This window comes from Halyomorpha halys, unplaced genomic scaffold (assembly GCF_000696795.3).
Source record: "Halyomorpha halys isolate HHAL.00 unplaced genomic scaffold, Hhal_1.1 Scaffold373.1, whole genome shotgun sequence".
Lineage (NCBI taxonomy): Eukaryota > Metazoa > Arthropoda > Insecta > Hemiptera > Pentatomidae > Halyomorpha > Halyomorpha halys.
This window is the reverse complement of record NW_027109386.1, coordinates 816,454-843,472: the sequence shown is the minus strand read 5'-3', so window position 1 is coordinate 843,472 and position 27,019 is coordinate 816,454. Positions and strand designations below refer to the sequence as shown.

Below are 27,019 nucleotides of genomic sequence, written 5' to 3'. Positions count from 1 at the left end.
CAGCACCATTTTACATTACCTTGCATGAGGATATCCATAATTTTTATTGCCTCACATTTTCAAATAAATATTTAAAATTATAGAATCTCCAAGATGCCATAATATTTTAGGAGGTTTTTACTTCATATGTTTAGTCCCAGGAAATGAAAATTTCGTAGGAGTAGGTTTATATCGACTCTAAAAATAAGCTATGGAAAATCCAATGAAAGAAAAAAATATGGTGATCACTTTTCTTGCTAGAAAATTTATTTTAAAAACCTTCTTTATAAGCAAAACTAGAATTTTGATACTCAGATTTTTGTAAAAATTCATAATTGAAATAATAAAAATAATTTTAAATCAATGTTCATTCATTCATTATTGGCACAACAATGTATGAAGCATTCCTTAGCCTGCTCTTCTCCAGCCTTACCTGTTGGTAGGTCACCTAGTGGTGAGTCCTGTTCTATTCAGATACTCAGAGATGCTATCATTCCATCTTCCCTTCAGTTTTCCCTGAAGCTTATACAGTGTGTAGAGCTCTTTGTCCTTGAGGCAAAACCAATCATTCTCTTCTATGTAAAGCCGATGCTTTACGCAACATGTAGGTTTCTGATATGTAATATGGGTCAGATGATAGTTTTAGAAAGAATGAGGTTGGTCATGCAACTGATTAACCTACTTCTAAGAAATTTATATTGGCTGAAATAAGATCAATTTTTTGCTATTATCCTATATTTTATTTCTTTTTCCTAGTCCAAGGAATCATTATTCGTAGACCCTAGATAGTCACATATTTTAACATCCTGGAATCTATAGCTCCCAATAATCTAGTTAGTGCCTATGTGGATGGATATGCGTCTTCCTCAAGGTGAGGATATTTGTCTTGTCCTCATTAATCTGAAGAACCATTCTTCTTCCTCCCATCTTAAGCCTCCTAAGTACTTCTTCTGTGCTCTGTAGACTTCCACCTGCAATGACAACATCATCCACATAAATTCCATAACTTGTGTCATCTTATCAAAAATGGTGCCTTGCGACATTATTTCTACTCTTTTTATAATGGTATTTAGGACTATGTTGAACAGTAGTGGTTTAATAATGACTATATTATATTATTCATGAACTTTACCTAAATACCATACCAGTTTGTTTTCTATTTTATTTATTTAATAATAGGAATTGTGTAGCTGAAATCAATTTAATTTAAAATATAAGAATAAAGATATGTAAGCCTTAGTAATTATAATAGTATATTTATAAATATAATTTCTTTTTTAGGAAACTTAAGCTCTGAAGCAAGCATCACTGTGCATGTCGAAGATGAGAATGACAACAAGCCCAAATTTGTCGATCTTACTATATTGAGTGAAGAAGCTAGAGTAGTACCTGGGACTGGTGACTTAAGAATTAGTCTTGGAAATAAAACAATTTATCAAGATCCTCCAACCAGGAAGAAGAGAGAATTCCCCACTCTCATTATCCCTGAGACATTTTCTTTAGGAGTAATTGCATTCCGTCTTCTGGCCACCGACCAAGATCTTGGAGAAAATGGAACCATCACCTATGGGATAGCCAGTGAAAGTAACATTCCCTTCGGTCCAGTTGTCAAAGTGATCACTACACGTAATTTTGCTGTTCATCCAGTTTCAGGAGAAGTTACTCTTGCAGGTCTACCTACGCCTGAATCAGAATATCTGGTAAATTTTACAGCTGTTGATGGCGGGGGACTCCATGATTGGTCTGTCGTCAGAATCAAAATTGAGGATATCAATAACAATGCTCCAATTTTTGAGAAAACATGGTATGATTTTGATGTGCCTGAGGGGTCATATAAATCTTTTGGCATTGGTAAAGTAACTGCAACAGATGCTGACTTTGGCCAAAACGGTAATGTCACATACTCGATATTGCAGAAAAAAGAAAACTTTTCGGTGTTTCCATTCAAAGTTGGTCCCCAAAATGGAGAAATAACCGTCACTGGTGAGCTCGATCGTGAAACCATTGATCTTTATTCTTTCAAAGTCCTCGCTCAAGACAATGGACCTTTTGACAACAGAATGAGATCTACAGTTGAAGTTATGGTTCGGATCTCTGATGTAAATGATAATCCTCCAGTCTTCTATGGATATGATAGAGCTTTACAAACAACACCTTCTCAACTGTTAGGATCAGAAAAAAAAGACAATTTTGAACGTTCCATCTTGCTTCCTGTCTATTTTGCATCTGTAGCTGAGAATAGTGCACCTGGAATTCCAATAGCTAGAATTCTCACAAATGATTCAGATCTTCCTGATAATGGAAATGGAATTGTTGTTTATGATATTCTCAGAAAGAAGAACCATCGGCAGCTTTTTGCCATTGATAAAGAAGGCACTGTCACAGTGACATCTTATTTAGATTTTGAAACTCAAGCTGTCCATAATGTTACTATAATTGCTTCAGATTTAGGAAACCCCAGCCTGAGTGCAACAGCTCTTCTCATTGTTACTGTTGTTGATGTCGTTGAGGCTGCTGTTGAAGAGAAAGACAAAAGCTTGATACCCCACAATTACTATGAATTAGAGGCAAGTACTTATTCATTATTATTTGTTTTTTTTATTTATAACAACCAATATATAGCGAAATGTCATTTGGAATCTGATTGTTTTGAGCATTGGTAAGAAGATACAATAGAATTTGTCCCAATGGATTAATTATTAAGGTGCCTTCTGATGATTGGACCAGTTCAGACCCTGACCAGATATGGAAGGAGGAACAGGCCTGGTCCCATTATCTAAGTGAAAAATCATGTCCTGTAATTGAACTGTTGTGTCAGTTGCTATGGAAACTGGTTCCCTCCCATTTTTACTCACTACCTGACTTATCTGGTCTGATGCAATCGTCTAATGGCACCTTTCATCTGCTACTACAGAGCTAGTTTAGCCTTCCAGACTATATGTCCCATCAAAAGAAAAGAAAGAAAAATTAATTTATGTAAACTTAGAAGGTTTTTTTTTTATGCTGCATATTTTTACTAGATTTTCTAATAGCAGTGGTAGAAAAAAATATTTTATTGAATTTTGTCATTTGTTAGTTCTCATTTCACCCAAATTAATCAAATTTAATATTATAATTTAAACTAAGTTAAGTGCTAAATTATTTTTCCTTTAGAACTTTTTTTGTTAAATAACAACTTTTCTGTTTCATAACAGGTTGATGAAAACTGCTTTGTCCCAGTGGAACTGCTTCAAGTAAATACTACACAAAATGGACTCCAGTTTACACTTATAGATGGAGAGGACAGTTCTTATTTCTCTGTTGGTGAGAGGAATGGCTCTGTTTACCTCATCATCAGTCCAGACAGGGAAAAACAGGTGTTTATTTTAAAGTTAATGGTTTCAAATATATTTGTTCTGATAGTTATTTAGTTCAAACATGGTTTTTATATTTGGTAATTTTATGATTAGCTTACAATTATGTTATAGTCTCCATAAGAAATATTTTAGAAGTACTATTTTATTTTATAGTCTCTGCTGAGAACTAAAATTAAAGTGGATGCTATTAAAAAAGGAAGAAAGCTGGTTTATCCTGTTTATCCTTCTGATTTAGGTTTGTAAACATTTGATTTTTCTGTATATAAAAAAGGTCATCAATATTCTTTTTAAAACAATTTTTATCGGATTTTGCAGATCCAAATGAAATTCGTATTGTGGTCCGAATAAAAGATGTAAACGACAATGCTCCAAGGTTTATACCTAGTGGTAGACCATTTGTAGCTGCTATACCATCATCAGCGACCTATGGTTATCCTATCATACGCCTCCATGTAAATTATTATTGTTCAATCTTAATTTTTATGTTAATTTTAATTCAATGTAATAATGTTAATTTTTAATAAACTAATTATTCTAGTATGAATATAGTGGAATTTTAAATTTATTTTATATATTTTTTCAAACCTTTCAGGCAGAAGACATAGACGAAGGATTGAATGGTGAGGTGCATTATGAAATAATGGGTCGTGAGGACTCAGACAGGTTTATGATAGACCCAATTTCAGGACACGTTAGGGCACTTTCGAGCTTTGCCAAGGAGAAAGGTCGAGTGTTCGGCTTTGATGTCAAAGCTACTGATAGACGTGGAGCTCATGATGGAAAAGTAGCCATTACCAATGTTTTTGTAAGTCAAAAATGATCTTATTGGTTTATGTAAATTATTAATAATTTATTTTGCTATTAATTTTTTTCTTATTCAATTTATTAATTTAATTGTAAGCCTACTTTCCAACATAAGTTGGATCTGAAACCCCTTAAAAATAGGATTAGAACGTTTGAATAAGTTCTAATAAAAATTTCTCTGAGAACGGGTTAAATTTATTTTATGTTTTCAAACTTTTATTGGTTTTTCAGAAATTAACTTATACTCAATTTACTAGTTTAAGCATGAAAGCATATTTTAATTTAATATTTTGCATGGCATATAATTAAAATATAATATTATTAATGTTTTAGGTTTATGTATTGGATGATGACAGAAAGTTGGCCATGGTTATGGGAGCCAGACCAAATGAGATAGAAGTTAACATTCGCAACATAACTAGGCAAGTATATTTCATGTTTAAAAAATGCAATGTCTGAATTCGCTTACTATTATTTTAATAATTTTTTTACTTTTAGGGCATTATCCAATGTGACAGGACTTGATGTCAGGGTCAGAAAATTAGAGCCCCATTTTAATAAAGAAGCGTAAGTGACTATTAAAATAATGGAGTTATGCATTTTTATCTTATTAATTCATTGATGATTTTGAAAAATGTTGAGTCAACAAGAATTATTTTAAAGCAGAGATTATATTTTGAGAAATACTTTTTGTTCTATTTTAGAAAGAATAATTAAAGGAAAAATAATGATAATTAAATTTCTTTTTAAGTCAACCTTACTTTGATCTTTTTAAATTATTTTTTCTTATTCTAATCTTTTTCAGAACCGATATGTATCTCTATGCAGTTGATCCTCTGATGAATGTTATAATTGATTCAGAAACACTAAAACAGTAAGTTATTTTATTTTTATTTGTTTACAATTTATGATGTATTAATATCACCTAAAAAAAAAAATTGTATTATATTTTTATTTGTCACTGAGACTTTTTTAAGTATCTGACCTTGAATATTTTATAAATAATTAAATTATTTAAGTATTCCTATTATATCTTTGGTGTTATGCCAAAATGTATATCTGAAAATTTCTGAGAAACTTGGGTTCGAAGTACTATTGCAGATATAAGTTGACAGCTTATTTCTAATTTTAATTATTTTTTATTTTTAATTAATTATGACACTTATTCAGTTAGGTCATTTTGGCATGGTGAGTAGAATTTAATACCACTTTAGAATACAACTAAACCTAAAATAGCAAAATTTCTGGATTCGCAACTTTTGCTTTACATCAATGATATGATTTTTATCAATTCTTGGAAGATAGACATTATGCTAATAATTATTAGGGATATTAAGTTTTTTCTATAAAAAAAATTATTACTAATGACGTGAATATTTTATATAATATTACATGCATTGGTTTTGAAATAACATTATTTAATATAACTGAGAACAATAATAATAATAAATTTATAAATAATAAACTTGGAGGTTTGGTCCAAAGAGTTTTCTACATACTGCCCTTTGAGGAACTGAATTTATACAACATAAAACATCTACCCAGGATAATTGTTTTCTTTGTGAAGAATATTTCATATAATTCTACTGTATTAATGATTTGTTCTATATTTATCCCAAAAACTATAAACTTCCATTTTAGTTGAAGTGATGTTATTGTTAGTTAGTTAGTTATCCCTTAGTTCATCCTTTGATGAATGTAGCCTAGCCCTTTCATGTCTGTAAATAACTACAAAACCATACTAACCGTGTTGAAACCTGATCTTAGATTTGAGAATAGCGGGCATGAACTAATTAATTTTATTGCTGAAAAATAATGTTTCTATATTTTATTTGTCCTTTTATTTCATTTTGAGACCTATTACCCTAAAATAAAAACTATATTGAATGTAATAATTTATAAATTGATCAAAGTAATTTCAATGAGACAAAAATTTTGTAATTACCTCTTGAACATAACAACATAATATTATTTATTCACAAAGAAATACTTATTTTATATTCATAATGGAATCATATTTTTACTGAATAAATAACTTTGACTTAAAAAGTCAGAGGTTAGTAGTTAAAATAAAGACTCAGAGCTTAGTGAGGTTCTATTTTTGGAATATATTAAAAACAAATTTCTACATTCTTAATTATTTTTTCGGTAACTTCATTATTAATCATTATCATTGTTCATGTCATACTTAGTGTCCTGAGAGCCCGTGGAGGTGAGGTTCGTAGAGCAGTAGAGCCATATCGTCTCCTAGGTTTGGCTGAGGGAGGCGAAGTCTCAGGGCCTGCAAAGAGTAGGCTCAACTTGTCAGCTCTTGAACTGGCAACAATAGTGTTGGGCTGCATTGTTTTCTTGGGAGCCATAACATCTGCTCTATGTGTTGTTTGCTTGCACAAGAGGAAGTAAGTTACATTTTCATTGGTAGAAATTATTGATAATATAGGTATATTAAATTGAAATGTTTTGTTACTGTATAGTTTCAATTAATATAACCAAAACATATTATAGAAATAATAATTTTTATATGAATCAAACACTAATTACCAATCTTAAAATTTCATAACATGTATATTTTCTTAATAGACAGCTAACTTTTGAGGTACATAATTCAAAAGTTTAATTCCCAAAAGGGTTAAGATTTGGAACCAATATATAAGCCCGACTAATATTTTGATATTAACTATGGTTATATGAACATAGGACTTAAATAGAAATTAGTTGTTGCAATTTTCCTTTTAGGACATTCAGCTTCTCCCTACAATGTCTAGTTACCTATAGGTATATATAATATATACAATGTATATATTTTCATCAAATAAACAAGGTTATCAACAATGAATTCAATAAGTCAGTATGTTTTCAATAATCTCTGTGGACAATTATTCACACGTTATAATATTGTATATTTGTAATAATCTATTATGCTATTAGTTATAGTGTTTATTATCACTTTATATGCTGCTCCTATACACATCAGAATTATAAATCCCATTTTTTCAATCGATTGATGTTGAAAAGTGGAAAAAAACTTTTCCATCAATTTTTCAAAACTAAATATTTTTTCATAGGTTTATATTCTGCTAGTATCTCTGATTAATTATCAACCCATTTAGTTAATAATTAAAAATAAAATTAAAGAAACCATTATGCAGTGAGCATATGTATACAAAATATCCAGTTCAAAATTTAGAAAGGATTACCATACATAAAGAAAAAACAATAGCATGGTGTTGTTAATTGGTTTACCTCCCATGTTTAAGGGAACCCTCAGAAAAAAATAAAATTATAAAAAGATACACATACGAGGTAATGAAAAATGGGTTTTGTGTATATTATCACTTTGTGTATATATATATATATATATATATATATATAGAGAGAGAGAGAGAGAGAGAGAGAGACCCATGAAGGGATGGGATTAATAGAAAATAATGTATTTTGGGAACGAAATTTGACATTTTCATTTTCAAATCACAATATCCCTTATGATTTACTGCAGTCAATAGAATATATGATGTTTTATGTACATATTTTACTCAAAATTCCAGCCTGAAATGAGTATTTATGCTCACATGAAATACTTAATAATAATATTAATACTTAAAAATAATGATATGGTTATTACAGGAGAAAAGTTGATACCTTCAAAATGGGTGTTGCTCCTTTCAGTGCCGATCTGATGTTTCACACTAAAGAAATGAAGGCCAGAAATAATTTTGGTCCAGGTGCATTCACTGAAGGATCCACAGACAGTTATATATCAGGGAACAGGTAAATTACGATTATTATTGTTCTTTTTTAAAAATCTCTGATGCTTAGTTTCGACTGTATGTTTTCCTCTCACTAACATTTTCTTGTTTTCTCCTTTTTTTCTGAAACTAAGTATCATAACTAATGGAACTCAATTACTTTCATTTAAAATTAACTGATAATTACTGCTGACCAATTATAGGAAGTTACGTTGGACATGTGTTTAAACAAACATAACTAAGAACAAACAAAATTAAACTGAAAAAACAAAGTTTTGACTATTTAGACTAATATTTTCTAATAATATATTAAAACTTCATCAAAACAATTATAAAAGAATAGCTTGATACAATAATATGGCCAGTAGGCCTATAAATATTGTATTTATGGTATTTATTTTTTTCATAATTGTTATAATATTGCATATGAAAAAAAATTACAACTCATTTCATTATATCTACTCTTTTTAAAATGGGTGCGCAAATAATTCCTAAATCATTGAATCTAAAATTATATTACATTATTATTATTTAGTTCATATATGGAATTATTTCAAAAATATCTGTAAAAGGTAAGGGTTGGGTATGTTAAGTCATTTTTATGACAATTAATTTTAACAGCAGTATGAGCTGCCTTTGTCATTTCCTGGATGTTTTTTGTATGGCAGGGGTAATCAATCTACATAAGTTACTCAAGTATATTATTCTTTTACAATATATAATAAATTATTGTTTTCGTTGTTAGTTATCCATTTCGAAGAATCCCACTCTGAATTAAGTTAAAAACATTTAAAAAGTATAAAATATTTAAGAAAATGGTAACATAAAACAATAGGATGTATTAAGGACCATTCTTCATTTTCTGTGGATAGTTATCTATATATTTTTTATCAATTAATTTTGGCGCCCATGTCGTTGTTGATGAGGCCGTACTCACTTTGTATTTTTGCATTATAACACCCTGCCTTGCTTCTTTCTAAATATGTGGCAATTTTTTATTTTTTTTTATGCATTTAGTGTATGTGAAACCTAAAAGAATAATTATCAAAAGATTTTGTACATTAGCAAATATATTTTCATCCTGTAATCAATGATATTATTCTAGGAAAAAAATACTGTTTAAAACCTAATTATTATTATAGGAGAACATGGTCAGGTTGTGGACAGAAGTTAAGAACACTAATAAATGGTATTTTAAGCAATACTCCCCTGACCGTCTTTTCCTGATATTAATCCATGGTCAACAATAAAAACATCATAATTATTATTTTTTATGTTTTAATATTATAAGAACTTAGGATATCTTTAGTGCATCCAATTATTAATTTTCTTGATATCAGAATAACTATAAGTGTAATAAAACAAACTTATTGAATGTTGTTGGTGATTATAACAGACAGAACTGCGAAACAACACTACATGCTAGAAGCAGATGACTAAACAAGAAATTGGAAATTCTGTTGTACAGTCCACAATATTGACATATGATGATTGTACTATGACAATGCCGCATTATTGAGAAATATTCGTGTTATCCAATGTTTCAGCTATTTCACTGTGGTTTACACTTTAGTAAAATTTCTGCACTTTTCTCATTTCTTACTGCTATTGTCTCATTGCTTTCTTCATTTGTTTGATTGATTTTACCAGAGTTGCTGTATGAAATTCACTACTTTCTGAATTTGTGGATTCTATCTTGAGTTTCTTTCTTTCTATTCCTTTGAATTTTCTTTTTTAATAAAAGGTGATGGCTCCTTTTTCTAGGCAAGCCTTTAACGATGCCAAATTCTTCTTTGAACTGAAAGAATCTATATGATAAATTATTATTTTTCTTAGGTTTCACCAGGAATGCGAGCGCAATAGTGTTTGTCCTTCTCTTAAATATGAGGAAACTGATAATGGGTATTTATGAGTATCAGAATTACTTTGAATTTCCAACTCTTACTCTGTTTCTAGATCATGATAAATAGCTTAGTAATTTAATTGATTTTTCCCAATAAATTACTACTGTTGAAGGTCTGAATGTGGATATAAAAGAGAACGTCGTGAAAGGAGATCTATGATGCAGCCTCGGGCCCAGCCTGGACTTAAGGCTTCTTTGGCTAGCGTCCATTCTAGTGGACGGGACTCAGGGATTGTAGAAGCACCACACTGCTGCCCGTGTTCTCACTCTCCTTCCCACTCGTCTGCCAACAGCAGCCAGTAAGGAAAATAATTACAACAAATATATATTAAAATTTTATTGATTTTTACTTTCACTTACTTACATATGGTATATATAGTGAGGGGGATTATTGGGATTGTGGAAAATTTCGATTTTGAGTTTTTAACGGAAATATATTTTTTAAAATGTAGTTTCAGTTATTTGAAACTTATATTACATATTTAAGGCAAGTAAATTCCTGGATGTACAGCAACCTTTTTTGATAAATTTTACCAACTCTAGAAATTTTGATACTCAACAACAACTAGGTCTTATCCTCATTGAAATACTTCACATGACTTAAATTCCGAATTTTCAAAATAGCTTCTTCTAAAGTCCCTTTAATTTTTTTTTTTTAAATAACTAAACATTTCACATTTTCATTCGTAATGAAAAATAAATAAACATAAACTATAAAAGGATTTGGTTTTTAACTGAAGGAGATAAAAGAAAAAACATTTTTCCTGCTTGAAAATACATTTCTAGAAATTATAGTTGTAATATAGATGTATTATATACTGTTGGGAAGCCTAAGATTTTAGAAAAATACTATTTAACATAGAAAGAAAGTCATAGAAGGTAATGAAGAATGATGAAAAACGCATAAAAAAATGTCTGTTTGAACTTGAGTTCTTACTGGTGGGTATATGTGCAGTGGGTTTTCAGTTTCTCCAGTATAATAGTGTTTTCGTCTCACCATAGTTATTAAATAATTAGTTTTTAATTTCATTTAATAAATGAATCATGTATGCATGATGCCTTTCAGTTTACAGGATGATAAACTTCATAATATCATTCTTAATATTTTCAATATTGATTCTATAACAATTTATTATTGAATACATGGTTAAAAGCAGAATTTAAATTTTAGTAAGCTGCTATATTTTTGTATTTCTGCCATACATTTGCTGAAGAAAAATATTATAATTTTGAAAAAAGAAATATTATTGATTATTATTACTTTTCTGAAAACTATTGAAATTGAAGTTATTCAATCTCTCAACTGAATGGCTCATTTGGAAAACTAGTGCAGGAAAGTATAGCTGCTATGAATAATATAAAAATATTCATTCTGAAATGAGCAAAGATTAATTTTAACTCAATATAGGGTGGTAAGTCAAAGTTGTGTGGTGTGCGCTCTGCATCAAATTTTTAAATATACAAATAGGTTTAATATAAATACTAGTTCTAATGGGTATGTTTAACTCTGTGTTAATTATGACAGACAATGACTTAAAACACTAAATGACTATAACTAAGATTTAAACATCTGATTTGGAAAGAGGTCACCAATCCCTAAGTTATGAATCCTTCTACAAGAGATTAGATTTATTAACTTTATTTATTTTAGTGGGAGTTATGAAGATTCACTGAAAAGTCTCCAGCGAAGGCAGAGTGACAACAGGAGGAAAAGTACACGTAGTACCTCACTCCATCCGTACCCTCCACCTTTGCCACCTCCAGCTCTATCGAGGCATCCTTCTGGGCACCATTTTCAATCATAGCCTTCATTTATATTATGATGTGCTATTATAAGTGAGCAATAGCTCACTTGTTGTTTTACATTTATTAAGGATTTTGGGCATATGAAGAAAAAAATAATCATGTGATGAATTAAAAGGAATGACCAAAGAATTTTTAAATTTAAAAGTAAACATTAACTCTGAAAAATCGTAACATGCTTTAGAACTGAACTCCCTAAGAGCTATTCAACTATTTAATATATTAAGAAGAAAATATTTGTTACTTTGGATTTATTAACTTGAAAATATAGCTATAATAACTTGTAAATTATGAAGAAACATATTTTATTAAAAAGTTGTGGTGCTACTGCAATAGGGGAGCCCTGGAGCAAAAAATAAATTATATATTTGGGATTCTGTATTTTTCATATCTAAGAATAAAACTATTTTTAAGTTGATAAATAACATTAATATTGTATTTATAGAACAGAAAATAATACACATTTCATTTAATTACGAATCTTGTATCATACATGAATCTTTTATTTATTTTTCATTTTTTTTTATTATATAAATAGATGTTAACCAGATTTAGATTATAAATTAAGATTAGCATCCTTACAAATAATATAGTTCAATTATTATTTTCTTTATTATAAATATTCTCAAGACTCCAACATCACTTTCTATACATTTTTGTGCTTTTTGCTCCAGTATAGATTATTATATCATAAATCAAAATGTAATTGAGTAGGTGTATTATATATTTCCTCTACCATGGTTTACCAAATGAGCTTAATTTTGCATTTGACTTTTATCTTTTGAATTTATTATTTATTTTATATCATATTGTGTTTTCATTTATTTAAATTTCTTATTTTAAAAATGAAAATTAAATGATTTTGCTTTTGATTATATTTTAAAATTACATTTCTATTTATTATTTATGTATTGCTCAATCGAAAAATTGTTTATTGATATGTATATTTTGTATTTAAGTCTACCAAGAAATTGTAAATATGTTGGTTTTATGTTTTTCTTGTTGACTTACGATTGTAAATATGTACTATTTAAACACTGTATAATGTTTAGCTTGAATGATATGTATTTATTCCTAAAAAGTATATTTAAAAAAGTATTATACAGTGATTATGTTTAATATTGTTGTTTAGGGAACAATAATGTTTACATAGTGTTATTTTTCATATATGTATATTTTTATCATACAAATGTAATATTTTACCACAATACCATTACCTGTTGTTAAGAAAAATTAGATAATATTGATTTTAAAGCAATCAAATGTACAAATTTTGTTGTTTTTGTATTAGTATTATGTGTCTTGCCATATTTAATTTTTGTAATAAAATATCTTGTGTACTTAATTCCTATTTGATTATTTTCCTGTTACTAAGATGTATTGTCCGGTTCATTTAAAATTGACAAAAATGAACTGTTCATAGGTATGATAAAAATAATGTTCATCTTTTCCTACCTCAGTGTGGTAACATGGTCAGCGTTATAAATTGAAAAATTATTTAAATTAGCAGTAACAACTACTGTTGCAGACATTTCATATTTATATTTATTAATATAGGGAGATAAGAGTATCCAAATCACTTAGGAAGTATGGTAATGGTGTTACAACTTCTCTAGGAGAAATCATAAAACTACAAATAATTTGAAGCCTCTGAAATCCCATGGTAGAAAGTAGGTTTATCTTTCCTTTAAAGCATTTACTGATTGTTAGTAGAGCAGTGTTTGAAAAATAAAATGTTCTTACATCGAACATCATTGTAAAATTAGCCAAAACTAGGAATCGGTTATAACCCATCATTTCCGCCCTTTCATAGAGTTCTTATTACCTGACCTGTAAAATATTTACTTATAATAAGTATTGGTTGATGTACAGAAACAGGGTTACAATTCCTTTTGTCTTAAAAAAAAAAACTTTAGAAAAAAATAAATTTGTCTTTCAAGCCAAATTTAAAGGTGGATTTGATACAATTCATTACTAATAACAGTAGTAATAGCAAGAAATAAAATAGCTGACAAATAATAATAATATAACTATACAGTAATAAGCCCAGAGCCAGCCTTAGCTGATAAGAGGCAATGTGTAAACCTTTACTGTGAAGCCTCCCTCCCCCTCCCCTATTTTTTAATTCACCCAATCTTTTAGGTACCCCTTCTTTCTTATGAAGGGATTCTGGCTGTGAGCCTATTGCAGTTCACTTTATTTTTTTATTTATCTACAACTGTAAGATATAATTTTTAACTGTTGTAATTTTTTTGTTATTCTTATTGTGAGACCTAAGTGCAATATCAAATGCAGCCTTATGTACATGCCTAAGGCCAGCTCTCAACAACCTAATTCATAGAGTTGTTAAGTTAAAATTAAGATAGATTAAGATATTACTCTTACATGAAATAAATATACATGGCATCAACATGTATTAACATTAACATCATTAACATAACAGTGTATGTGGCATTAACGCAAGGGTTAATCTGGGAAAACAGATCAAGTAGTTTCCAGTAAGAGAACACTGTATATTACCAGATTTTTTAAAAGGATTGTGGGAAAAAATGACAAATTCCCATATCTGCAAAGAAGTTTTTCCCCCTACACTGTTAAATGACTGCAAAAGCTGGATCACCTGAGAGACATTAAAGCAGGATTACAGCTACTGAAATGAAGAATATTGGGAAGAACTATAAGGACAGTATGGACACATCTGTAGAATGGGGAAGATAGAGTACCAAAGAAATACCAAAGGTCAGCTGACAGAAGACTAGGAAGGCAAGCCTAGAAGAACAGACCTAGAGCACAATGCCGTCTAGGTCAGAATTACCCATGGGTAATTTTTTCTTTTGGATTATTGTTTTTAGGGATTAGGAGATATGTTAACTAAATAAACTACAATAAATCAATCAGGCACTGATTTTAAATAATACATTATATTATATTGTCATTTAGATATACTAAGCATCAAGTTCTTAGAAATCATTAATTTGCTGGCTTCCTCGAAAAAAGAGGGAACTTTCTCTAATTTTCCATGGGGAATAGCCTTACCTGGAATTAGGAGCATGAATTCGAATTTATTATTACTACTCCCTGACCAAGCCACCATACCGGCTTCCACTTATTCAGATTTACATACTTTTAAAATTGATATTAATGGCTTGAGGTCGCAATGAGAAGGTCTGTGCGACCTAAGCTGTGCAAGTTCGAACCGCATTTCTTTGAATTTTTTTTCATAGCGGTTTTAAGTAATAAATCAATCAATATTAAATTTTAATTAATTGTGAAAGTTATTAAAAATCCATTTCAAGTTTTCACTAGTAGACCTCCTTCCGCAATAAAATAATCCGGAGCGGACCTATCTTAAGTTAAACATTTTCCATGAATTTTGACGAGATTTTCAATTTACCAGAAGCGATAGGAGTATTCCCTGAAATTTTCTATTTTCCTAGTAGTCCATTCACATTATACATCTGTGGATATAAAAGGTTATGAACCCTGATATTTTAATATTTTGTAAGGGCCAATGTCAGTAATAAGAAACCAAATTCGCAGCTTCGAAAAACATGTACTACCGATTCAACAGCCTAAAAACAGTGACATTTTTTTCAATTGTCTCTAAATAGCTTCAAAACCTTGTTCTATTATTTTTGATAATTCTTTAAATTTTCATAATCGTCACTTATTCTGTGAGGTATCTTCAAAACTATTCGTTTTACGTTAGCAGACGTGCTAAATGAATTTGAAGCAAATCAAATTAACTTTCGTTTCGTTCTGTAAGAGAATGTGTAGGGTCAATGGTTTCTATAAAAAGGTTTCTCCAAGTTTAAGAAGAATTTTAGCAATCGCGAAACTGGTCTGAAATGCTCGGCACATGTTTGTGTTAACAAATATTGCATGAACTCGGCAACGCTCGGACTCGAAGAGTCAGACAATAAACATTATTCCACCTCTGACAACCCAATAACCCTCCTTCGTTCGAAACTTTTCTTCAGCCAGGGATATCAAAAATTATGAAATAGCAAGAACAATAATTTAATTTGCTTCTGTCAATCTGTTGTCAGTTTCTTTTACAATTTAATAATAATTTTATAATTTACCACTTCATCAATTTTTAAGTTCTGAAGTACAATCTTGTTCTGTATGCTGCATTCTATTTTGTATATATTTCTTCTTTTTATTCGAACTAAAAAGAAAATAAAAAAATTAGGACTTTACCCTGGTATTTTGTTCAAAATTCACGTTTCAATGTTTTTGGTTATGTTCCATTTTTAATAGAACCATTTTCTACAGAACAAAATAAAATTTGCTTCAAATTCATTCTCTACGTTTGTTCTCATAATGCCCCTGAAATCGAAAAACGGCATCAAACCCGCTACTCCCGCCCTCCATGGCAGCCTTACTTATCTGTCTTTTCAAACGGACAATTTCAGCGAGTAGGTTGGTCGATGTACGACATGTCACAATCTCACAAGAGGAGATCGTAACGCTAAAAAAAGGCCATCCTTCCCCGCCTGACCCGCCCCGCTAAACCCCCGGAGAGCGAGGGCCCTATATCACTTTCGAAATATTAGCTTAAAACGGGAAGGAGAGACTTTGAGATAGAGCAAAATATTTAAAAAGCCCCTGAAATCGAAAAACGGCATCAAATGGTTTTGAAGGTATTTCACAAAACAACTTTTAAACTTTAATAACTATTAACTATTAAAAAAAGAACTGGTCTATTTTTGAAGAACCATATTCTGGAAAGTAGTCATTGTAAAGTGGACTATATTCTTCATTACTTATTTTCTTTTGAAATCTACAACTCTCTTAACTATTCCTAAAAATTTACGGGGAAACCTGTATAGTGAAACTAATGAATGAAATTATAAAATTGATTATTCGAGAATTAATAATTTTTTTCAGATTAGGTTGAAGCTGAACGGTTTTAGCCTCTTCTACACCCCCAGTAGTTACGAATCTGATGTATTATATAATGTAGCCGAAGAAGACCCGAGTAGAGGGGCTGGAGAGTACGTAGGCGTTACAGATCAATGTTGGACCTGATCACTCCAGCTAAATCCTGGAAGATCAAGGTTGCTTTTGCCAGGGCTTCGGTTATTATTAACTGACCGACTTTGGTTTTATATCTTCCCAAGGAGTCATGGCTGGGAATTACTCCATAGGTTCCTCGTATGTCATAAATGACCTGGTAGGGCATAATAAAAAATAGTTACACCATAGGTAAAAATTATCACTCGGGTCTGTTCATACTACAGTAGATACAGTAAATGTGTGGCCGAACGTTTCTGATAACGCCAAAGTCCGAATAAAAGTTGGCATAACCAGAAAATAAATAAAAATGGTCATGTTAAAAATCCTTATTAAAATAATTTGTAAACAAATATGAAGGTGTTAGTTTGTAAATTTAATAAGAATTGTAGATTTTTTTCAAAACTACTCTACAGATAAATTTACATCATATGGCTTGTCATATTCATATCCCGAAGCCTTAAAATGTAATTATTTACATAAGTATGTAATTCATCTAGAGTTTTGATATATTTTACTTTAATCTACTTCAAAGAAAAAGTGAAGACAATATTAAGGGGAGTTGACCACGCCCTCGGTACTCAGATTTACGTTGAGGTTGATAGGATCTCATTAACCAAGTTATTATCATATAACTAATCAAAGTTATATGATGTTTCACACATATTCACTGCTCAGCTCTGTTTACTTTATAATACAATAAAGAAAAATAAAAGAAAATCTTTGAAGCTAATACCACAAAAGACAATGTTGAACACAATTCTTAATTAGAATTACTTTAAGAAACAAAACAAATATAGGGTTCTATCAAAATTTGAATTCCTATATTCTTAAAAATACATTAGTTTGTATGGTTCGCATTTTCTACGAATACGCCTAGTCTTTAAAAATTAGGATTTTAATTACATATTAATTAATTTTTAATACGAATTATATATATATATATACATTTCAAATAAATTTGGATGTGAAATTCAATTTGATTTATTGTTTATACATATTTAAAATAACAAATTTTATATATTAAAATGTTTTGTTTCATAGCTTAAATTATGAATTTCTATTAAATTTCGTATCAGTTTTTTCTGAGCAATATATTTTCACTCTAATAAAAAGAGCTGAAAAAAAGGATAATAAAATAAAAAAAACAAAAAAGGAGCATTTTCGATTAAGGCAGGTCCGGATAAGTGAGTTTATCTATACCACAACAACTGATGTCCAATGAAATATTCTCGTAACTATTTCAATAATAACTGATTAAATCAAAACATAGTTGTTATTGATAAAAAAAAATGCCATTCCTTGACGCAGGGTTGGCGGAGGGGATGCACGCGCTCTCTAATGATAAGGAAAGTTTTAATTATGAAATAATATCATAAATCAGATTTAATTTTTTTTAGCAGTCTTATATCATAATTTGGATAATACAGCGCCTTTTCATCTCTAATGTAAAATTAAAATCTTAAATTTTCTCAAAACCGCTAAAAATTTTCCTGCCGACGTCGTTAACCGTAGCTTGGATTTCACGTAAAACAGTAAATTTACTTCATTATTTAAACTTCGGTTAGAGGTGTACACTTTATAAAGAATCTATTTTTATGAAAAATTCTACTCCCCCATTTTTCATATTTCTGTATCTTGCACGACGTTTCGGACAAACTGTTCATTATCCAATCAATCTACACATTATTACAGTATTTTAGTAATATCAATCTTTATATATAATTTTTAAATTAGTAGAATTTATTAAATGGATTTTTTTTTTGCGCCTCCATAAGAACTAATTTCGTATCCGCCATTAATAAATACCTATTGATAAGTGAAAGATTTGTGAGGAAACAAAAATCCAAAAATAATTAAATTTTCACACTAATAATTCCAATCAGTCTTGAACATGCAATTGTTTGGAAAGGATGCAAAATATCATCTTTACCTTCGGAGGGCAGTCATGAGCGTCAGGAATATGTTTACACAAATTTACAGTAAAGAAAAAAGTACTTTCTAGTTCTTGTAGCTAATTTGTCTTCGTTTGTTGAGAACGGTACGTCCATGAAAATGAATAATTGAGGTAAAGCGAGCGGACGAGGACTAGGCAAAAGGTCAGCTATATCTTATACATCGCGGCCTCGGTTGGGCCCTAGGCTCACTCATCAATTGCCACTGTTTACTTTATTAGTTCCAATTTCAAATGTCTCTTAAACGACCTTCTCTATTTGCATTTACGATCGCTTCTGTATATTTAATTCTTTTTTTGGGAGGGCAGGACGAATTCTTAACAGTAATCCAGCTATATCCAGTTTTAAAATCATTTAGATTCGATCTACAATGCAGAGATGTAATATAGTGTATTTTCATTGCTCTTTATTTTGAGGTTTATTTATTTGTGGCTAGAACTCCGGTGAAATGTTCAATTTAAGAAAAAAAAATGAAGTTTATATCTTAAATCATTCCCTTACCGAAATGAAATATGGAGCTTTTGTTTTATTACTCCCTTCCTGGTAATTTCTGACATATAGGTGGGGGGAGAAGAGAGGGTTATCTACTGGGTACTATCCTATTCTAACCATGGTGGAAGTAGGAAAAAGTAATGTAAAATAAAAGTCGGCCCCCTCCCTCTCCCAGAGTATATCATGTATTTCCATTCCAATTTATTTTCAGGTTTATTTATTTGTTTTGTCCAATGTAATTGAATTTATATCCATGGACAAACTTATTGGTCTATACTACCGGTGATATGTTCATCTTAATGGGAAAAAAATTTTCATCTTAAACCATACCTTAATGAAATATAAAGCTCTTTTTTTATTACCTCCTTTCTATTCATTTCTGACATATGGGAGGGGGCAGAGGTTTGTCTACTGGGTACCACCCTATTCTAACCCTGGTTGGAGGAGGAAGGGGAAGATTTAATTTCGTGGAGCCACCACAAAAATAAAAGTCGACTCCGCAGGCCGGATTCGAACCGGCGCTGCTGTGGATCCGTGGTATCAAATACCTCGCAGAGCTACAAACAGCCCTTGAAATATGAAGCTGTTCAGGAGGGAGTAGCACAGCGTTGATTTCTACCTCTCGGGACAGAAGACATTTATGTTACCCCTCCTCATACCTCCTAAAAAAATGATTTTTTTTATATATATAAACATTTAAATAGTTAAATGATTAATTCAAGAAACTCCTTCATCTCAATCATATCTTAATACGATGGATAAGTGGGACCCAGTGGCAACTTGGGGTAGTGTGGGATATACATGACGGCACGAGCTGGTTGCTAAGGTGCTTTAAAGCGGACTCAGCTTACGTTCACCAGATATTCAGGAACATTCAATGTTTCCTTAACAACAGATTTTTTTTGTATAATGTTAAAAACTTTCTTGAGACTGGTCAATTTTGTTAAAATAAATAATTTAATTTCTATCCATTTTAGTCTCAACACATTTTTTTTTTTTTAAAGTCCGACGTTTCGGCCAATCCGGCCATCCTCAGGGACAATCTACTTATCTACTTACAACATTGTTGTGATAAAGTTTTAACAAATAGTGACTGTGATAAATGTATTTTAATTTTGGTTTTAATGTGAATATTGACTAATTAGAAATTGTTTTTTTGACCTGGGCTGAATAGCCTGCATGGAGTTGAGTTTTTAAATCATTTAGTTCCTAAATTGTATTAAGATGTCCCAGAGGATGGTCGGATTGGCCGAAACGTAGGACTTTAAAGAAAAATAAAATGTTGAGACTAAAATGGATAGAAATTAAATTATTTATTTTAACAGAATTTTTTTAAATTTATTTATTGAAATTTACATCTGTATTTTTTTTTAATACATCTAGTAAATGTGATGTTAGATTAAAATGATATGAAACAGACATGTAGATAAGCTATTGTTAGCATTCAAATAACATTCTACATTAGAAGGTCTGGAAGCCATCTTCCATAAAAAATAAAATGAAACTTTATTTTATATCATATAGAAATTGTATCGAGGTTATTTTTCATATATATATATATATATATATATATGATAGTCATTAATAATTATCAATGATAGTAATTTATAAATGTGTATGATCAAGTTTCATGAAACTTCATTTTCATCATCACCCGACGATGGTGAAGTGTTTTTCTTCAAATTGACAAGTTTATTTATGTTATGTAGTAATCGATAGATTACGATTAGTAGCAATGATTCTTGATTCCTGATAACAGAAGATGTTTCATGATGATGATCATACCTTGGACACTGATACATTCATTTTTTATTCATAAATTTTGACTCAACCTTATATTGATATTAGAAATTTGAAGGTTCTTTTCTAGGCGTAAAAGTTTTGTATTTTCGATCTGTAAGTATTTAGTTGAATCAAGGTTAGTTTCGTATTTTTTGTGGCTTCCTTTTAGTAGAGACCTTAATGTGTCGGCTCAACTTACCTTAGAAACACTCGAAATTTGATATTGGGCGTCCTAACACGGTTCGAAAGTGATCACAGGAAGTTGGGTGATCTTATATTTATAAATATTAGTTTTATTTTACCTATTTATTTTTTTTAACTTGCTACCAGTAAATGAAAAAAATAATTAGTACTAATCTAATACAATTTTCAGACTTATTAATTAATATAGTAGTACTAACTAATCAATATATTAGAACTTATTCAGCAATAATAATTTTCAAATCATGTAAAACCATGTATGGTGTTCCAGACGTAAATTTCAGTAATTGCGAGAGGGGTAGTTTGCCGAAATTATGGTTCAGTGCCACATCCTTCCCTTTTTAATACATAGTCGATGAATTAAAAAAAGGTTTTCAAAGAAAACCACCTTGTTTTCACATAAAAATCCTAATTAAAAAAAAAAATGAACATTTCTTATCTCATTATCGGAATTATTGATGAATTTTCTTTAAATAAAAACCGACTGATCTGTTCGAAAATACCGCTTCGTCAGGCCAGCTAGCAGACAAAGCAAAATTAACAGTTGTGCTCAGAAATATTTGATGTAATTTAACGCAATGAGGTTTCTGTGAATGATAGGAATATCAAAAAAGTTGCTGAATTTCATCAGCATTCCATCGGTATTATCGACTTTACGACGATAGTTTAACTTAGGAGTGAGGCTCGTTAAAGTATAAGTACCTACTACAATACGAATACTTTATATTTTGTATACTTAGTATTTATAGCTTAGAAAATTGCTTTTGCGAATCTGACGAAATGAAGCAACTTTTTAAATTAATTGCGTGAGGTTCTACCGGAAATTATTCATTTTTATTTGTTTACTATGATTATGCAACTATTATCACCCTAGCGAAGCTATACTTTCAAACAAATTGGTTCCTATCTTAAAGGGAATCCATCTTATATTTCGAAAAAAATAGCCAAAGACAAATGTTCAGTTACAGTAGAGAAATGTGAATAGTTATTGGGAAAGGAGGTGTTTTCCAATGGAGTCCAAAGGACTCATAGTCCTTTTTAGTTTGTGAGTATAACATATTAAGGCAACTTTGGCATATCACGTCAATTATGAGTACGCCAACAATACCAATGGTCATTTCTAATATTTTTTTTAAACATATTCCTCCTATTCGAATACAAAATAAAATATAAATAAATTATTTTTATCGTTTAAAATACTTATTTATTTTTCAATTATGGCAATGAGAGACACTTTATGAACATGCACGATTCCTAATATGCCTCAGGGTCTGGAAGGAGTAGCGTGCGAGGAGGTCGACGGCCAAGAGACCTACTTTTAAGAAAATCATGAGACTGCTATCGATTCCATTTAATTGTCCGGCCTCGATGTCCATTTATCGATCCCTCCTCTAGTACTACACAATCGATCCCACTATACTACTCTACTACGGTAGTGTCGACGATTACTACAACAACTGCCTCAAGGTCCACAAAGCCACCGGTTGCGCCTAAATAAACCCTTCCTATTTTAATTTATATTTCTTTCGGAATCATTTTCAATCTATGTTGATATTCCATGGACATCAAGAAAATATTGTTCTCAAAAATATACAATGTGAAAAACGGAGAATCAATCAGAACAGTTAGGTAATTTTTAGGTAAGTTTGGGTACCCTATCTATTACAAGCGTTTGTAATGAAATGAAAGTTGTGGTTCATTTTATGTATTCATTCTTTAGTCCATGTCAACCATGTGAATATCTCTGTATACAGTATTAGTCAGTGCATACATACAATTCAGTATTGAATATTTCAATATTATTCAAGTGGCATATTCTCTAATGAACATGAAGTAGATTGTAAACCAATAAAAAATACCGAATCGAAATTAATTATATACGATTAATAAATTTGTGTACCATGTACTTATCACAATATCATAACACACATGTACAGGAAGTTATAGTTAGCTCTGTCGTAAGGCACTGTGTTACTAACTTCAGATAATTATTTATTCTGTTACTCTAGAAGTTAAGTAAACCCTGTGGGTTCAGGAGGCCTCCGGGGTCCACCCAGACCCATAAAGTAAGAGTTCCCACTTTAGGAGCACATTAGGGAAAAATCTGGCGTCTGATCAATCACCTCCTTGCAAAACCGTTCTTCTAGTTACAGTACTTCCTTACATAGTACAGCCCCCCTGATCCTTAATAGCGTGTAGTGGTCCAGATTTATATATATACATATATATATTATACACAGTATTTCTCACTAAAGAACCTACCAAGATTCTTCCTAAAGAGACATTTAGAACTCTATAATTCCTACTCATGATTATTTTGTAGTCAGGTGCCAGCAATGGTATTTCGAGTTCAATATATCTAATGGATATTTATATTTCACACATCATTTTTATTTTCTTCAGACCATATATTGCTTGTAGTTCTCTTAATTTACTTCCTCATTTAGGTTTACACTGACACTGATAAGGGAAAGCTATGGACATTGGATCACGGATATCTTTAATAATATTAACCGGACCAAAAAATATTACAGAGATATACGAGGGTTCTTGCCAATAAGTCAAGAAATATTTTAAGGAAAATTTAATTTTAGGAATTTTGAGATATGAATATCAACTTATTTAAAAGAAAAAAAAAATTATTCCACTTCGCTAATTGAATCGATCTAAATTATTTCTATACTGTATTTATTTTTAATTTTTTTGTAAATATTTGTGAATAAAAATTTTCCGATTATATTTATCTAGTAGAACATTTAGAATTCAAAGAGTATGGTAAGGAAGCCAAGAGACTTCCAAAAGGATTTGTTTTATTTAATTTTACCTAGAGTAAATTTACGATTTCATTTTTTCAAAATAGTCAAGTGTGAATTTGGCTAGAAGAGGTAAATCATGGCTTCTTATATGATATTTAATAAAAAAAAATTCAACTATATATATGTATATTTTAAAGAATTTATATGATGAAGTTAACCATAATAGAATAATTGAGAAAACATTTTTTTTTAATAATTCATAAAACATAGACGAACTTAACTACTCAGTAAGGCCCAAAGAGGCCGATGACGTAATTAAAGACCCCTCCCTTAACTGACCGCAGATTATCCTTTACTGTATTAATAATGTCCTTTGGTGGGTTAAGCTGCTAAGTCCCTCGGGATAACTTAACCAGGGTCTGCATGTCTTCTATTCGCGCAAAAACCGACGCTACTTTATGATTAGTTTTTATTAAAATTGGAAAAAAAAAATAAAAAAACAAAACAGAATTCTGAATTTTACTGTTATACATTTAATATTGTATACTCATTTTAATTTTCTTCTGTCCTCACAAGTCCTCACAATATTTATATCTTGTTTTCATTTAGCTGGGCAGCAACACTGCAATGTTGGGCGAAACATTGGTTAACAATAAATTGTTTTTTCTACTATTTTGGTAAATTTATTGACTGCCACCCGGACTATCTCCCTACCATCTACTTCATGCGGTCGACTATAACGTAATGTACAAATGAGTATTTATTAATGAAAGTCATTTTGTCTTAAAATAACCATATTTTAAAAACTTGAAGTTTAGAGGGCCTAATTTTAACAATCAAAGGTATACAAAATGTTTCGTGGTAGCACAGCGTTGAGAAATAATGTGTTATTGGTATATATATTGCTCTTCTTTCTTTTATGACACTGAGCAAATAAAAAATATTAGACAGATTTCCGAGGATTAAATTCGTTACTAAACCCTACAAACGTTTACGTCATCGGGTGTTTTGTAGCCGTCTCCAATTAGCGCAAGTTAACGAACGCTATAGTATTTAACAGCTATTATTATAAATAGACTATCATTATAAACTATATAGTATAAACTATAGACATCTGGCACATTTCGACAGCACATAGAGGAAGTGACCTTTCCTTAGTATTGTATACCAATGTAAAAAACAAGGGTTGACACTTAGGCAGGTACAAGCTGTCATCTCACAATGGACTTGCATCAGTCTAACTATTTTATGTTTAACACATGTAAGTTAGTTATCACGAGTCCTTAGGTCATTCCAAGTTCTTGGAAGGCTGGCCACCCTGTTTCTATTCACGCCGTTTTCTCCTCCCAGATATTTACTTCTAAATTTTATAGGCTCTCTAGACCCCGCCTAGTCTCCTAAAATTATACGATTGGTCAAAACCCCTTCTCCTATTTCACTATTCTTCCTATCCCCTCTTCTCAAGTGTTCATATATATTTCCTAGACTAAATAGCTAAGTTAGAAGTAAGAAGATAGAGACTGAGTAACAGTAACATGTAGTTCTTGTAAATATGTTAGAAGAAAGTCATTTTAGTCTTCACTGATTTTTATATTATGTAACTCGCATCATCCTTCGGTCCGAATATTTCAAGTAATATTTCATGAGGGTATGAAGTATAATCAGTAAGGCCCGTGGCTACTAACTCCAAGGACCAGAGTTCGAATCCGGCTGTACAGAAAATTGTTTTCTGTTACACAGTAGCCGTGAGTCAACTGATGTGGGTTCTGGAGCCCTCCTGGAGTCCACCCACCACCAATCCTGATTCTTACCAAATCACCTCCTTGTACAACCGTTGGCCAAGTAACATCACTTCCTTACAAAGTACTGAGCCCCTTAACCTTCATGAGTGGTAGCGATACAGATTTAATTTAAATGAAGAATAATCAGGAAATGAAAGATATCTTGTAAAAACATACGAAGAAAATTTGGCCACTCTCAGTTTTTCAACTGTTGATAAAAACTTATGTAATGAAAAAAAATTAAATATAGAACTTGCTAAACAACATAAGTGAGAAGCGGTACAAACCTGAAGGAAGCTAATCTTTCACGCTCCGATGTACCTTTAGAAATTAGTAGCCCTATCTCGAAGCCGTATTTAGGACTTGTCCCTCGCCAGTTAGTAATTTGTGAGGTATGGAGAATTTCATCCATTTAAGAATTTAGAAATATGACACTTTAATCATTCAAAACATCCTTTAAATGAAATATAGATATAATTTAGTAACGTCATTTGTAATCTCCAATGTTCTTTATTATATTACTAATTATTATAATTAGATTCCGTCATTCGTTGAGTACCTGAAGCTTGGAGAAAGGAGTATGGGGGGAGGTAAGCTGCCAGGAAAAGTGAAGCCAAAAAAGCCAGCCTTATGATGAGCTCCAGTGGCGTGGCAGATGAATAGCAGCCAATCACCAGCTGCCTTCTGTTTCAGTTTAAATAAAATTGGTTGACATTTCAATTAACCTCTACGTAAACCAGAGTTCTGGGGGCGTGGTCTACTCCCCACTTTTTTGCTTCAGTTAAGCTTTGACGGTGAGTAGGATTTGCACACCTTTGGCTTGAATGGGAAAATTATTCCAGCTGTCCTCTTTAACCTTAAACTAATATGTTATAGTTTTTAAGCTTTTTGGTTATATTTCCTATCAGGCTGATCAATTAATTTTCATTATTTATATAATTACACTTTTGACGACATAGCGAATGCTTAGCCATTTTTATCACTAAATTTATAACTGGGTTGGTAGACGTTATCAAAATCATAAAAGAACTGAGGGAGGGTACACTACTGATAGAAACTGTTAGTCCAAGGCAATCCGAAATATATATAAAATATTTCTTGGTGTCGTTTCTGATTAAGATTGACCCACACTAATATTGAACTATAGATATTTTGATTTACAATATTATGAATTGAAGAAATAGAAAATTAATTTTAAAAAAGAATGTTGACATAAATATCATAAAAGTAAAAATTGATAGAGTACAATAATTTCTACCTTTGGAAATTTTTCAATGAAAGGATAAATAGGAATCGGGAAGAAGAACATACTGAGTCATCTTTTAGAATGTCCGACGCAGGGCTTCCAGGCGGAATGGTCTGAACTGGAGTCCATCAATTACAGGAGGGTAATGCTGGAATCAACGTAGGTGTATAGATCGATGGTACAGGCCAAGGGTGGA

The 27,019-nt window shown here is 30.9% G+C and overlaps 1 protein-coding gene and 1 long non-coding RNA gene across 4 annotated transcripts in view; one reads left to right on the top strand and one right to left on the bottom strand.

Annotated features, from left to right (window-relative positions):
- Positions 1-12,358, top strand: part of Cad89D (cadherin-89D) — a 181,562-nt gene extending 169,204 nt beyond the window's left edge. Inside the window, exons 17-29 of one of the 2 annotated variants that reach the window (XM_067047570.1) lie at positions 1,261-2,546; positions 3,174-3,335; positions 3,489-3,570; positions 3,651-3,787; positions 3,928-4,140; positions 4,473-4,561; positions 4,638-4,706; positions 4,945-5,013; positions 6,332-6,538; positions 7,764-7,907; positions 9,722-9,787; positions 9,902-10,087; positions 11,440-12,358. In XM_067047570.1, coding sequence (XP_066903671.1) covers positions 1,261-2,546; positions 3,174-3,335; positions 3,489-3,570; positions 3,651-3,787; positions 3,928-4,140; positions 4,473-4,561; positions 4,638-4,706; positions 4,945-5,013; positions 6,332-6,538; positions 7,764-7,907; positions 9,722-9,787; positions 9,902-10,087; positions 11,440-11,593 — 2,864 coding nt within the window. In that variant the 3' untranslated portion in view covers positions 11,594-12,358. The remainder of the gene's footprint in view (positions 1-1,260; positions 2,547-3,173; positions 3,336-3,488; positions 3,571-3,650; positions 3,788-3,927; positions 4,141-4,472; positions 4,562-4,637; positions 4,707-4,944; positions 5,014-6,331; positions 6,539-7,763; positions 7,908-9,721; positions 9,788-9,901; positions 10,088-11,439) is intronic. The other variant, XM_067047571.1, reaches the window with a different exon arrangement.
- On the bottom strand, positions 728-27,019 carry LOC136795799 (uncharacterized). Of its 2 annotated transcripts, none has more exons than XR_010843471.1 (4): positions 26,836-27,019; positions 7,779-8,014; positions 6,328-6,523; positions 728-950 (listed from the first exon to the last, which is right to left on the bottom strand). It is a non-coding gene; the product is annotated as an uncharacterized lncRNA (long non-coding RNA). The 2 variants fall into 2 exon arrangements; XR_010843472.1 differs by having other exon boundaries at positions 7,779-8,008.